A 15,905-nucleotide genomic window follows, 5' to 3' on the forward strand; every position below is an offset into this window, starting at 1 on the left:
TGGCTAAGTTGGCAGATGTTCCCGGATTTTGTACCCCTCCAGTGGAAAATTCTAAATTATAGATAGAAATGTTTATGGTAGGTTTCTACAACATGTTTTGTTACATCTGCAAGGTAAAGATCTCTTTGAAAACATAAAAGTTTCCCTGTCTAACAATGTGGACAGCTGGATAATCAGAGAAATTTCTCAGTTAACGCATGGCTGAGCTGCCAGCTAAATAAGTATCTCCTTAGAGTCTAGAAATAACAAAAAAACATGAATCCAGAGACAGAAACAAGTGAAGGCGGATGTTTACTCTGCATATCCTGGGGCCTCAGCTTGGGTACTGATAGATACCATTATGAACGCTAGAGGACAAAATGTGGGGAGTAGGCAGGGTATTAAGTTACATGAGGGCCCCTTTGGAAAAATGCTAATACCCCAAAAGGCATCCTTAATGCCACTAGAAAAAAATGAATGCCCTATTGAGGAATATGCTATAGCAGCCTTAACTTAGGTAGAAAAGGAAAGAAAGAGGATGGGAGGAGGGAAGAAGAGAGAGACAGACAAACAGAGGAAGAAAGGAAGGGAGAGAGGGAAAGAAGGAAAGATGAAAAAAAAGTCTTCTTGGATTTGGGGCCTGAATTTATGCTACCTGTATGGGCAAGGTAAAATAATATGAATTTTTCATTCAATTTAAAGTGGTCCAGGTGTGATAAGATCACCAGGCATTAGTCAGAAGCAACTGTAAATCTTCTCTCAGAGAAAGAGAATTTTAACCCAGACTGTGAAAGTTCACAAATGAACTTTCAAAGAACATGAGCTAATAATCACAGTTCACCAAACACATGAGAAAATTAGCTATCATGAGTAAGAGCTAGCAGAAACAACCAATTTTATGATCAGACTGTCAGAAACCATATGTTTTGGAGTCATCAAATAGAGAAATACGTAACTACATGGTTGTGTATATTTAAAATATAAAAAATAGAAAAGAAAATATAACAAAAGAATAAGAGGCTATCAAAAATAAACAGGAGAGGTTGAAGAAAAATGGAATAGAACTTCTAGAATATTTCATAAAAAGTAAAAATTTAATGTGTTATTAAACATAACTGAAGAGTGAATTAGTTCCCTAAAATAGAGAGCCAAAGAAATTCCAGAGAATAGCCAGGGAGACAAAGCAGTAGAATTCATGAGAGTAAAAGAGACATGGAAAGTGAGTGAGAAAGTCTAATGTGCATCCAACTGACACTTTAGAAGAACATAGAGAGATAATCAGAGAGAAACACTATTCAAGAAGATGCTGAGAATTTTCCAGAACTGATTAAAGAAGCCATTTCTCAAATTTAGAAATTTATAAGTGGATAAATCTTAGTGAAACTACAGATCAGAAAACAAAAGAAAACATTAAATGCAGACTGAAAGACAAATGATCTAGAAAGAAATGAAAATTAGACTGACAAATACTTCTTACAAATTACAATAGAAGCTAAATAACAGTAGAATGAGATCTTCTGTGTGCTAAAAGGAAAGTGACCCTTAACCTAGAATTGTAAATGAAGCTAAACTATCTTTCAGGAATATATTTTCAGACAAAAAGTAGATCTACAGTACAATTAAGGAGGATTTATGCTCAAAAAATGTTTAAAGAAGTACTAAAAATAGGAAAATGTGACCTTAACAGAGACTGAGAAGAAGAAATAAAGAGCAAAGGAAGTGGTAGACATGTGACTAAATCTCACAAACATTGGCTACTTAAAAAAAATAAAGTTTTGGGCGGCGCCTGTGGCTCAGTGAGTGGGGCGCTGGCCCCATGTGCCGAGGGTGGCGGGTTCAAACCCAGCCCCGGCCAAACTGCAACAAAAGATAGCCGGGCGTTGTGGCGGGCGCCTGTGGTCCCCGCTGCTCGGGGGGCTGAGGCAGGAGAATTGCGTAAGCCCAGGAGCTGGAGGTTGCTGTGAGCTGTGTGACGCCACGGCACTCTACCGAGGGCGGTACAGTGAGACTCTGTCTCTACAAAAAAAAAAATAAAAAATAAATAAATAAATAAATAAATAAAGTTTTTCAAAAGTTGTTAATAAAATGTTAGAATGCTGATATTGAAGTTGGAAATGGACATTCAAAGATTCTTGTATTCTTTGGAAAGAGATTGAATACATTATTTCATTTTAAATTTGTTTTAAAATATGCCTCAAAATTTCTAGGACAACTACAGAAAGAATATAAAGTAGTTTAAACTTTTCAAATCAGAAAAAGGACAAAACTGAATGATGAGAAGGAGAAAAAAAGCCAATCAAATAAAAATTTAAAAAGCAAGTGATAAGAGATTACAAGAAAAAACATAGAAAATTTATGACAAATAAAAGTACAAAATAAAATGTTAGGGAGGAATCCCAACTTACAAGTCATCAAAATCAATATGCACCAGCTAAACACTAGATAAAAGGTAAAGTTTGTCAGATTTTTTAAATGATCCATATGTTGTTTATAAATATCTAAAACATAAGATTATAGAAAGTTGAAAAGTAAAGAAATTTATTTTTTTATATTTATTTGTTTGTTTGTTTGTTTTGAGACAGTCTTACTTTGTCACCCTCAGTAGAGTACTGTGGCATCATGACAGCAACTTCAAACTCTTGGGCTCAAGCAATTCTCTTGCCTTAGCCTCCAGAGTACCTAGGACTACAGGCGCCTGCCACAACACCCGGCTATTTTTAGAGCTAAGGTATTGCTTTTGCTCAGGCTGGTCTGGAACCTGTGAGCTCTGGCAGTGCACATGCCTCAGCCTCCTAGAGTGCTAGGATTATAGGCATGAGCCACCACGCCTAGCTGGAATTATTTTTTAAAGTTACCCAAGGGGGGGAAAACATAGGCAAAATAAAGAACTTTTCAGATACAGAGACAAGGGGAAACCACAGGCAAATATTAAGCAAAAGAAAAATTATTTGGCTATATTAATAAGCAAAAAATGAACTTTACGATATCAAAAAGCATTATTAGAGATAAAAAGCATGGTTATGTCCACTTCATCAAAAGATATAAATTTTAAACTTGGGTATATCTAATAAATAGCCCAAAAAATGATAAAAACACCAGGAGAAATTGACCAAATTATTAGGAAAATTGACATCCCTTTAATAGTAAGAGATTTTAAAAATACATTTGCAATTGGCAAATCAGACAGACAAAACTTTTCAGTTTAGATACAGTTTAGATAAGTTGTCAGTTTAGAGTAGTTGATAACACATTTGACAATCCAAATCTAATTGACGAAAAAGGACACTATCTAACAAGTGGAGGATTCACATTTTTGAGAAAACATGGAATTAAAACAACACATGTGAAAACTTGTTGAGATAGTGCTACAGTTGTGATTAGAGCACTACACCATTAGAAAACAAGATAGTCTGAAAAGTAAAAAATTAAGCACCATACTTAAGAATTTAGAAAATAGAATAAACCCCACTAAAGCAAGAAAAGTGATAATAAATATAAGAACAGAAATTACAGTAGAGCTCCATAGTTGACTACCGCCCTACATTGACCACCTGGTTAAGTTGACTTAATTTTCATAGACCAGACATGCACCTCATGTACCTATTATTAGTGCAGTAGGTCCAGTTCTCTATGTTGACCACTTCTGTATTTTATACTCCCTTGGGTAGGCAACTTACAGAGGTTCTTTTATATTAAATTACAAAGATAAATCAATAAACCTTGAGTGATTGTTTTTTACTCTTGATCTTAGCAGAGAAGTGATGAGTAAATTAAAAAAAAATAAACTGTACAATCTCTAAGAGTTTTTTTAAGATAAAAGAGATGAAACAAAAACATAACAAAATGTGAACATACCAGAGATTAAAAAGAAAGTAAAAGAATTTAGTAACCAACATCATGCCAATAAAATTTTAAACTTTTTTAAATGAGTAGATATCAAGAAAGATAGCAATGACTAAAACCTGACTCAAGAAGAAATAGAAATAGAAAACTTGAATATGCTTAGAATCCTTATAGAATCTGAATCAGTATTTTAAATTTTTCACAATGAAAATACTAGCCTTGAGTAAATTTATAGGTAAATTCTACTGAACATTTAAGGAATAGAAAATTTGCAGATTACTTAAGCTCTGTCAGAGAAACAAAAAGTAGCAAAGAGGAAGGGCAGTGGCATTCTCTTAATATGTGAGGCTTGTATAATACTGACTTCAAAACCAAACAAGGACAGTATAAGAAAGGAAAATCACTAGCCAGTCTCTGTTTTGAATATACATGCAGAAGTCTGACATGAAATCTAAGTAAACTGAATCCACGATGTATTTTTAAAATGTGCTGCATAATTACCAAATTTAACTTGCTACAAGGACACAAATTTGGGTCAATGTCAGATAATCCAGTAACTTGCTGGATTACAGGTTTAAAAAGACAAACAAATAATCATCTCACTAAAAGAAAAACAGTGGTAGACATAGGCCTCATGGGTCTGCAAAGTATAAAAGATGGATAACATATGAGAAAGGAAAAGAAGAAAGTTCTCTTGGGGATGTGGTCAAAACTAAAGATTCATTTTGTTTCCCTAACATTAGAAAATATGCCTGCATAATGGACATAATCTTAGAATACTTGTCATGGGTGAAATTGACAACCAAATTATTTTTTTTTTTTTTGGCCGGGGCTGGGTTTGAACCCACCACCTCCGGCATATGGGACCAGCGCCCTACTCCTTGAGCCACAGGCGCCACCCTGACAACCAAATTATTTTTAATAAAAGAATTTAAAACACCAAACCCAAAAGGATAAGATACAGTTTTAGTAAAATAGTTACCTTTCTTTTCTCCTCTTCCCTTAAATCAAAGTCTTAGAAATGGCCAGAAGGAATAGGTTTTGAAAATCATTTTTGCAACCTTCCATTTCTGCTTGCAACCATATTATCTGAAACACATCTGGGGTCACTTCAAATAATTTTCAGCATAGCTCCCAAAACACAACACATTTTGAATCTGATGGCCAGATAGTCAATAAAAAGCTTCAATAAGATGAAATTACAAAATTGTAAAATCAGTCCAAATGGAACATTACATATGCTCTTTATGTAGCCCCCCTTTTTGTCCCAATTCAAGAATTTTCTAGGAAGATTTTCTTGGCTTGTTCCTATGCGAATATTTAATATTCTTTTAAAGTATCCAGTTTTATATGCTGGTGTTTACACCAGAGTTTCAAATAGTCATATAATATCAGAAAAAGATTGTGCTTATCTCTACTCTTTTTACCTTTGTAAACATCAACTTGAGTAGCCAAGTATTGAGGCAGAGAAGTCCCATAGAATGAGGCCTTCATTTTCCACTTATGCACAGACTAAAAGCTCCACCAACAACTGTATATCAGCTTTGTAGGGATAATGGAATTGCATCCATAAACTCTGTAACTATAAACTGAGGAGAATAGATATTTAATAAGCATCAGTACATTTATTAATAGAGGGATCTTGTTTTGAAGCATGTTTTCGACGTCATCATTGTTGAGTCTATTTTAAGAATAGTGGACAATGTCACTGCATTAATGAAATAGGTTATAGAGCTTTCTGTGGTGTTTCCCTCCCTCTACTGACACTTCTTTGACAATATGAAGAGAAATCAAAGGGAAGAATAAAGCAGTAATGTGTTATTTTAAAATGTCAAGTCATCTAAATAATAGGTTAATTTAGACACCACTGCTTTGAACCATTTACCATGTTTTTGTTTAGGGAAGGTATGTGTGCTCTGAGTAATAAGATTAGGGTGTTAGTCACGGGGTAGATTAGGCAGATCAAACTAGCCAAGGCAGAGACCCCATTCAGTATCCATCAGGGAACTACCACAGCCATGTATGAGGAAAATAAAAACTCTTGCCAATTTTGAGAAGGAATGTTCTGTATCAAAGACCACAGCTTAGCTGCATAAATACGAAAGGAAGAGAATTATATATTACAATAATTCACTGAAAGAAAAACCAAATAATAGCCCTAATGCATTGACAATAAAAGATCAAAGGAATATTTTGAAGTTTAAAACTAAAGCTCTAATCTGCAAAATATAATATAGATACCTCAATAAATGAGAATCAAGATATTGAATATAGATTAAAGAATCTTATGTTTAGAAAAAAAAAAAAGGATGATACCTCACCCACCATACCATTAGTTTGATACATTCAGCAAAGATGAATGACACAGTTTTCTGCTCCTGAGAAGAACTCTGCCAAATGAGACCAAATTTTGAACAAAAAAAATTGCCAAGTAATGCACAGGGATAAATACTAGGCAGGCATGCAGACAGGTAATGGGAGTGCAGGGAAGATGGTACGGAGTGCTATCTGGGGAGGCAGGGGAAGAGTCATAGAGGATGACCTGAAACCCTGGTCACTAAGGCAGTGAATGATAAGGTAGAATCTATAGAACATGGAATAAATAAAGCCATCTTTTAGGCACATTTCCAAAAATGAGTGACTAGATACACAAATTACCTGCTGTCTCTTGTCTCCTTTAGTGTTTACGTATCCAGAAAATGGCACTGATGATTTCAGAGACCAAGCCAAGAACATAAACCACCAGGTATTTATGGATGTAATAGAAGGCAACTCAGACAGAAGTCCTTAGATCAAACAGGAGGTCACCACCCAAGTGCGTCGTGCAGTTCAGTGGGTCCCAGACCAGCATTTTAAGAGAATAGAATAGAATAATGTAGCATAATGTACCACAACATAGATATCATAGAATAAATAGAAATATCACAGTGCACAAAAGTTAAAAAGGATAAGTAGTTTGTTGTCTATCTTTTGTTTCTGTTATATATTATATATAATTCTACATATACTATATAATGTGTAATTTATAGAATTATATATTATGACTATATTTTTATAGTAAGTTTATATTAGGTATGTTCATTTATATATATATACATATACATACACATGTATATATAATTAGAATAGAATAAAATAATATATAAGATACCTGAGCATTAAATAAGAGTGAACCATAGATTGAAAGAGTACATATAGTTTATATGTACTATATATATAATATGTATTTATTATATTATTGTATATATGTATTATGTAGTTATATATTACATGATATACAATGTTAACTTGTTTATTATCCAGTATAAATCTTTTATTTATTTGGTTAGTAAGAATGTTAATATTTTACACTTAATAAATTGAAGACAACAATGGAATCTACAACAATTTCACAACAGTCTTGTTGTGACATTTAAGTATGCTAATGCATGTAACATAGTGCCTGGCACACAGTAAACCATCAAAAATATTAGCTTTTATTATAAGATTTCATAAGCAGTAGGTATAAATAAATTAATCTGAATTCAAAGTCTATGCTTTTTCCTTAACAAAAATTAACTAATGGCCAGATGAATAAATCTAGTTCCCTCTGATATACTATATGTCAACTTGCAGGCTAATTAATAAAAATATAATTTTAGGAAGTGAGAGTTCTTTACTGCTATTCATTTATCCCTATTTCTTTAGACAGAATATTGCCATTCCAGAGTACAAATTCGTATTAATTTTTTTGAACAACTACATCAAAGAAAATACATTTGAAGAAAATTGCAGTATTTCTGACAAAGAAGTTCCAAATAACTGTTTTAAAATGATCTTCAGCAAAATAAAACTCAGTTAAGAAATTAAAAATAAACCTAAGATTGAAAGGAAATCTTTTATAATAGATATTTTAACATTGAAATTGCATCCACTGAAATTACATTCCAGCAGTAATGTCTCCATTTCCCTTTTTTTTTTTTTTCTTCTTTCAGGTTCTTTCTCCTTCCTTTTCTCATTTTTCTTTTACTTTCTTTTTTAGGAACCTCTTTCCAAAGACCCATTACAAATGAACACCTACGTTGCCTTGTACAAATTTGTGCCACAAGAGAATGAAGATTTGGAAATGAGGTAAAAACATTAAAGAAAAAAGAATGAAAAAAATGGAAGCTTTATTTTTCCATGTGAAAAAATTCCATTGGTACCCCTCCTAATGGTTTATGGCAATGGTTCCCAGACTTTAGCATGTACCCAATGACCTGCAGGGCTGATTAACACATGGAGCTGGGCTCCCTTCCCAGCATTTCTGAGTCAGCAGGTCTGGGTTGGGGCCTGAGTATATGCAATTCTGATGAATTCACAGATAGAGAGCTTCATTGCCACATAGTACATGGTCAACGGAACCACCAGTGGGAATTTTCATGAAGGTTGGGCATCAAACACAGTTGGAATACAACAAGAAATTAAAAAATGTATTAGTCCTCATGTTAACATTGATAGAAGACTCAAACTACAACTACCAAGGTCAACTAGAAACTATCCACTTTAGAGTAATTGAAACACTGGGGAGGAGAGTGTAAGGTGAATTCTGTGACCCTGACAATATTTGAACCTTTCTCTTGACCACAGCTTGTGGTTCCTCACATTTCATGGGTAGTTAAGCCAGAGTCAAGCCTGGGTTCAAATCCAACTTGTTATGTGACCTTAAGCCTTAATTTACAAACATCTCTTTACTCTGGTTTCCTTATTTATAAAAGAATAGTACTGACCTCTTCCTCTTAAGGTATCTGTGAGTCTGAAATGAAAAATGCACTTAACGCACAAAGATCATCATAAACACTCAGTGGTGGGTGGTTATTATAACTTTTATACTGGGACATCCACTGGCCTATATCAAAGAAAGGCTGTTTCTACTGCTCTCCATTCATGACTCCAAAGCATGACTAATATCAAGAAAAGGCTCCACACTTTCCCATCCTAAAGCAGAACAAAAGAGGCTGCTTTTCCAGTCAAGTAGGCCCTTAGAGATTAGTTCTTTTCTCTTCTGAGAAGAATGGAAAGCCAAATTAGCACTTAAAACTGTTTATTTAATTGCCTGAGCATTTGGAGGAATGCTCTCTACCCTGGAGCTACTGGGGCTTTTCCACATCTTTGGGCTTGTGTCATTCCCCAGGCATGGTCCCTGCTGCAGGGAAATCAGCCTTCTCCTCTTTCTACTTTCCCCAAATCCCCTAAAAAAGGAGAAAAAGGTCACTGAGGGCTCCAGATTGACCCTTTTCCCCAGGTTCCATAGCCATCAGGAACAACCCCAGCAGCTTCACCACCCCTCAGAGAGGGTCTCATATCCAGTTAGACTTCATAGATTTATTTATCCTGCTAGAGTCTGGCAGCTCACCCTGGTTCACATCCCAAAGTCAGCTTTGTTTCAGTATTAGTTTGAGATCTGCTGCCTTGAGTCTGACTCTTGGTTCTTTTCAGGGCAGAGTTCAGGGCCTGAATCTGTACTCCTTGGTTTTGTTCAGGCAATTAAGTTCTTCTACATCTAAGTTTTCTCTATCGTTGACTGAAATCATCATACTGAACTAACCTCCTAGAGCTGTGACTGTTATCTGAATAGTTCTGGCATCTTTGGTACAGGAGAAAGAGATGGCATTTACCAAGTGAAGCCCTATTCTATTAGAGATATGACAAGCCCATGAGTCACAGCAGAGCCTGCCTAAGATTCATTGCTAGGTTGGTGTCTTAGCTACAGCTAATGGTCCACAATTAGCTACCTGCTGATGAAGACAAGTGTGGCATGTATTTACTTTGCAATAAATATAGTATGTTCAGTCCTTTATCAGAGTGTCACTTGGGTATCTAAAATTTAAGATTTAACAACTTCCTGTTGTACAGGTCCTACAGTTTTATAATAGAAGATTATTCTGAAGTCATCAGATTAAAAAAAAATTGCTGAGAAATACAGAAAGTTACTGAGACACTGAAGAATGAGGATTCGTTGCCCAGTGGTGGTCATAATTTTGTGTGCTTATTTCAGTTGGCTGCAGGCCATTAAAAGCCAAGTTCTCTGGTCACGTTTCTGTCTGCTTTGAGGTAAACATGACTATTAATTCCCAAGAATAAAATGTCTGTTTTACATAGACTGCAAGATTGGAGTGATAAATCACTCTTTTTTTTTTTTTTCCAGGAGATTTTAGGTTCCCATTTTAAAAGCCAGGCACATGATTTAGAATCTGTAAAGTAGTGCTTTAGAGATTTGGTATAATTTCTTGAATGAACTGGGACTGGGGCTTTGGAATTATCTTTTTTTTTTTTTTTTGAGACAGAGTCTCACAATTTCACCCTCCACAGAGTGCCGTGGTGTCATACCTCACAACGACCTCCAACTCTTGGGTTCAAGTGATTCTCTTGCCTCACTCTCCCAAGTGGCTGGGACTACAGGCCCTCGCCATGCCAGGCTATTTTTAGAGGTGGGGTCTTGCTCTTGCTCAGGCTGGTCTCAAACCTATGAGCTCATGGAATCCACCTGCCTCATCCTCCCAGATTGCTAGCATTACAGGCATGAGCCACCATACCCATCCCTTTATGAATTATCCTTTTCTTCTCAATCTATAAGGTAGAAAATGTAGATTTTAATAACATACCATTCTTATTTACTCACATTCTAATCCAGGGGAGAGCTCTGGAGATGATCCTCAGGAAAAAGAACAAAGGAGATGAGAGTGTATGGAATGTTAGGAGTTTGACCTTGAGGGCCAAGAAGGCCCAACTGGCAAAGACAATAGTCATAAATCAAGATGAATCACCACTTCAGCAATCATTCGCTGTATACCTGCTCATTAAAAAGGAAAGCTTTTTATTCCAAAGGCCACTGATCCAGACCTCTCCAGGTTCACTTACCTACCTGCCACTCCCAGAAATGGGTGGAGCACAGCAGCTATACTCTCCCTTCCACAAACCTGCCCACTAGAATGAATAATGTCACCCACTGCTCAGGCCTCAAGCCAGCCAGGGAGGCCTCCTTCTACCTTATGCCCCAAATGCACTTGATGTTCAATTCCTACTTATTGTCTCTTGCCTGGATTATTGTAGAAGACCCCACCTGGTCTTTGTGTTTCCAGTCTTGCCCCTGCATCCTATCTATTATAGATGGAGAGTACATTAAGGTAACATTGCAGTGTTCTGGGTTATATCTAAACTTTGGAGTCAGAGAGAATGGACTCATTTCCCCACTGCTCTACTTTCTAACAAAGGGCTATTGCCTAACTTTCTGAACCTCAGTTTTCTCATTTTGAAAATACAGATAATAAGGCTTGCCCTTATCGGACACATGTGATTGGATAACAATATCTGATACATTGTAGGGACTTAATAATATTAGTTTTGATCTTTTTCCATATTCCAGAAGTATATGGAAATGTGTTACCTTAATGTAATAGTAGAGGCTGTCTTTTCAGAATTAAGAGAGAGAGAGAGAGAGGAGAGAATATCAGCACAGTGTCACTTAATGTTTAATAATAAAAAGTGTGGACATCCTTTGACCCAGGTTTAAGTCCTAGCCAAGCTGTTCTTCAGCTGTGTGACCCCCACAATTCCTGGAAATGTTATCAAAGCCATTCGAGCCTCTGTTTCTGACTTATAAGGGAGACGGTCATTATGCTTGATTTAAGTCTGCTCAAAATTCTCCAATGGCCTCTGATTGCCCTTGGATAAAACCTAGAATATTTGACCGCCAACTTCAGGACCTGCACAGTCTCTTTCTCCCTGATCTATCTACATTGGCCTGCTCTCAGACCCATCCTCCTGTCCACTCACCACTATCACCAACACACATATACTCTTTCTCTCACTCACTCTTTCAGTTGACTATTACTCATCCACTAGATCTCAGATCGTATTTTATTTCCTTGGTACAGCCTTTCCCATTACCACTCTCTGGGTTAGATTTCTTTGTTATATATTTTCATGACACCATATTTCTTTCATTCAAAATACTTAACCTCTATTTATATATTTCTGGGATTCTTTGGTTAATCCCTCTCTCTCTTCTAAACTCAATGAGAACAATTCTGTAGTTATTAACCTTTTGTTCCCAGGGTATGGGTCAGTTCTTGAAACATAGCAGAGGTATAATGGATAATAACTATTTTATGGATGAATAATTATTATAGACATTAAATGAATAAATACCATGGCTGGCATGTACGATTAGTGGGTAAAATGAGTCCATGATAAAATGTAATCATAGCACTCTGAAAGGCCAAGGGAGGTGGATCACTTGAGCTCAAGAGTTCAAGATCAGCTTTGACAAGAGTGAAACCTGTCTCTACTAAAAATAGAAATATTAGCCAGATACAGTGTTGGGGTGCCTATAGTCCCTGGTACTAAGAAAGCTGAGGCAGGAGGATTGCCTGAGCCCAAGAGGTTGAGGTTGCAGTGAGCTACATTCATGCCTCTGCATTCCAGCCCCAGGAAATGAATGATACCCTGTCTCAAAGAAAAGGAAACTATAAGTGAGGAAGCAAACCAAGCTGAGAGGCTGACAGAGGTTATTCAGAGCCTGTTCCTTGGAGGAAATGGGTCTTAAGCCCATGATGAATATTATTTGTCAAGAGAAATTGTAGACAGGGAGACCGAAAGTAACCTGTGGTCATATTCACAAACAGAGGGTTTAAGGCAACTTTGAAGAAGCCCTGCAGGCCTTTAGTGAGCACTTACACTTGGGGTAAAGATTAACCACAGAGAGGCAGAGCTGGTTACTGCCCCTTATTCACGGGGCAGTGACTACTCTCCTTGGAAGTACTGTGGTTCTATCATTAATCTCCAAACCCTGTATAAAGGCAGAGACTTCACTTAGTCTGCTTTGCTATGGTTTCAATGCAAAATAAGCTTCCTTCATAAATTCATTGCTATTTTCCACCCTAACCTCTGGAGCTGACGCAGACCATGACAGCTCTCTGTCTTTATACAAGATGGGCAGAGAGTAGGAGAGAGCAAGGTGATAGGGCAAGGAAGAGCAATACTGGGGAGTCAGATAGGCCTGGGTCTAGTTTCCAAGTTTGACCCTATCTGCATCGATTTGAGAAAACTGTTTAATCTCTTGGAGCCTAAGTTTTCTCCTTTCTAGGGAGACAGAGTATGAAATAAATCATTAAGATTTCATGGCAAGTATGAAGTGAGGCACACAGTATATTTTAGATACATGCTCTTCATAATTTGCATCTTTTCACAATATATTTTGTCTACTAGTTCTCTGAACAACCTCATTAATGCTACCCTAAGTAGATTATAATAGAGAAAACAAAGTGAGAGGCTCTCTATGGCCACCGGGGACACCTAGTGAGACTTTGTCTAATTGGCCAAGCAAAAAATGAGCTGTGATATCCAATATTTATTTTGGAATAGGTTTTGCAGTTGCTGATGTGACATGCTATAGGTATGGAATTTTATTACTAACACCCAAAACACAATGTCATCATGCATGGGGCCTCCAGACCATTCCTGAAGATTTGAATTCTGATAACATTAAAGAGCCACCCAGATTCCTCTATCACAGATAATAGGCTTGTATAGTAGATAACCTTTTACAACTAAGAGGCTTAGACCGTTTCTGCCAGTCACCCTCAGTATCAAGTTTTTCCATAGCCCTGTAAATTACACTTTATGGACTGCCAGCTTAATTCATGATGAAAGCTTTTTAAAATGTTACTTGAAAATCAAACTGGAGAACCTTGTTGTACCGGTGAGAACCCCATTACAATCACTGGTGTCATTATCACTATATACTGCTTTATGAATTCACATAGACCATGTGTCCTACATCATCCTTCTGGCCACGTGAGAGAGAGTGTGTGTGTGTGTGTGTGTGTGTGAGATATGCTCACATATGCACATACACTCCCACACATACGTGTAGTCACAGTCACATAAACAGAGATACACACACAATCACACACTCCTACACATGCTCCCATATCCATACTGATGCACATATTCATTCACACACACACTCACATAAACACACACATATCCAAAGCTTAATAACCCATGAAAGTAAATGCTGCCATCAACAACTGCTGATGTCCCATTATCCTCACTGCTTTGGGGCTCAAAAGTCTACAAAACAGAGTCTAACAGTCATCACTTCTTATTCACAGCAAGACACCTTTTTTAAAGCAATAAGAATAACCTTTATGGCTTCATCAAGTTGATATTGATTTTTATGTATCAATATCAGCAGATGTAAATAACTGTAAGTAAACACAGGCCTCTAAAACATCTTAGGGACTCTGAAATGAAGGATTGAGAGTAAACAAAAGACTTAGAGGTTCAAATGCATATTTAGTGACCATATAATGCCTGTCCCAAAGAATTCATTTTGACATCCCACATCTAAGTTATTTTCATTTTTATTAGCTCTATTCAAACAATTTATATGATAATGGCCATTTTTCATAATGGTGGAAAAAAGAGAAAGGAAGGAAAAAAGGAAAGGACTTATGAGCAAAGAAAGGAAAAGAGGAAACTACTGTATCAATATTATTAAATTCTAAAAGAGTTACAAATTAATTACCACTTCAATGTATGTTTTTTTAGTTTTTTTTTATTAAATCAGAGATGTATACATTAATGCATTTATGGAGTACAATGTGCTGGGTTTATATTTTAACATACAGTGAGACCACATCAATGTATGTTTAAACACTAATTTCAAAGAGCTTCCAAGAAAAACCTATCTCTTTTGTAACCCCAAATACTAATTTAGATTCATGAACTGCTGCACTTTTGGAAGCAGCAAGTCTCAGATTTTTCCCTTTGTGAGTCTGAATGAAAGCAGGCAACAATTTTTCTCATTAGCTAGTATTTATTTTCAAGAACTTCTGGAGATGGGATGGCCTGAATTCATCTTACAAGGGTACACGTGAAATTTACTAAGTGTAGAATATAAATGTCCTAACACAATAACTAAGAAAATGCCGTGAAGGCTATGTTAACCAGTTTGATGAAAATATTTTATGTATATTCTATGTATAATATGTCTACATAAAATTTATGTGTAATATTCCATATACATAAAACCAGCACATTGTACCCCATGATTGCATTAATGTACACAGCTATGATTTAATTTTTTTTAAAAAGATGTTTTCAAAGCACTACTTGATATCTAGTTAAAAATGACTTTTGAAAATGGTTTTAATCCTTGTATGGCTACTTCCAGGATTTGCTTCAACTAGTCCCCTCTCTTTTTTTTTTTTTTTTTTTTTTTTTTGTAGAGACAGAGTCTCACTTTATGGCCCTCGGTAGAGTGCCGTGGCCTCACACAGCTCACAGCAACCTCCAACTCCTGGGCTTAAGCGATTCTCTTGCCTCAGCCTCCCGAGTAGCTGGGACTACAGGCGCCCGCCACAACGCCCGGCTATTTTTTGGTTGCAGTTTGGCCGGGGCGGGGCCTGAACCCACCACCCTCGGTATATGGGGCCGGCGCCCTACGGACTGAGCCACAGGCGCCGCCCAACTAGTCCCCTCTCAACTAGTCCCCTCTCATCACTTGGTGACCAAGCATTTGCTCTCTGCTGGGAGAACTATTCACAGGCTCTATTCTCAAAAAGTCAAGCAGACCTAGTGCATAAGCATGGCTCTTAAGCTTCTTAAATAAAGGGAAAGTCAGAATCCAGCACTAAGGGCTGTGAATGGGAGGTAGTCCAGGAAGATACAATAGCACCTCGAAGGGGCATTAAAACAACCAAGGCCTAAGAAAGAAGAGGGATGTTTGTGACCTGGCAACCTCTTTAGTGAAATCACTCTCTTTCCTGTGAGGAACAGTTAGGTGAAAAATGGATTAAACTTCAGAACCAGAGAATTATTTTAAGGGATACCAACATTGGGGGCAAATGCAAACCCCATTACAAAAAAAAGTGCGAATTAATCGTAGGAGCAGGAGCATATTCAGACAACTACATTCATTCCAGTCATGTTCTATTTTAAAATTCAGTAATGCTTAGTGAATGGACACCTGTTAAGGTTCATATACCAGTGAGACAATTTATGGTTCTTTTTTTGGAGGTAAAGTGGAAGAACCAACCCCAAGAACTCACAGGTAG

The 15,905-nt window shown here is 36.7% G+C and overlaps 1 protein-coding gene across 1 annotated transcript in view; it reads left to right on the plus strand.

Moving 5' to 3' along the window:
- STAC (SH3 and cysteine rich domain) overlaps window positions 1-15,905 on the plus strand; it is a 167,133-nt gene that overhangs the window by 128,201 nt on the left and 23,027 nt on the right. The window contains exons 7-8 of the mRNA XM_053600530.1: window positions 6,504-6,568; window positions 7,844-7,932. Coding sequence (XP_053456505.1) covers window positions 6,504-6,568; window positions 7,844-7,932 — 154 coding nt within the window. The remainder of the gene's footprint in view (window positions 1-6,503; window positions 6,569-7,843; window positions 7,933-15,905) is intronic.

Source organism: Nycticebus coucang, chromosome 8 (genome assembly GCF_027406575.1).
Source record: "Nycticebus coucang isolate mNycCou1 chromosome 8, mNycCou1.pri, whole genome shotgun sequence".
In the NCBI taxonomy this organism is placed as follows: Eukaryota; Metazoa; Chordata; class Mammalia; order Primates; family Lorisidae; genus Nycticebus; species Nycticebus coucang.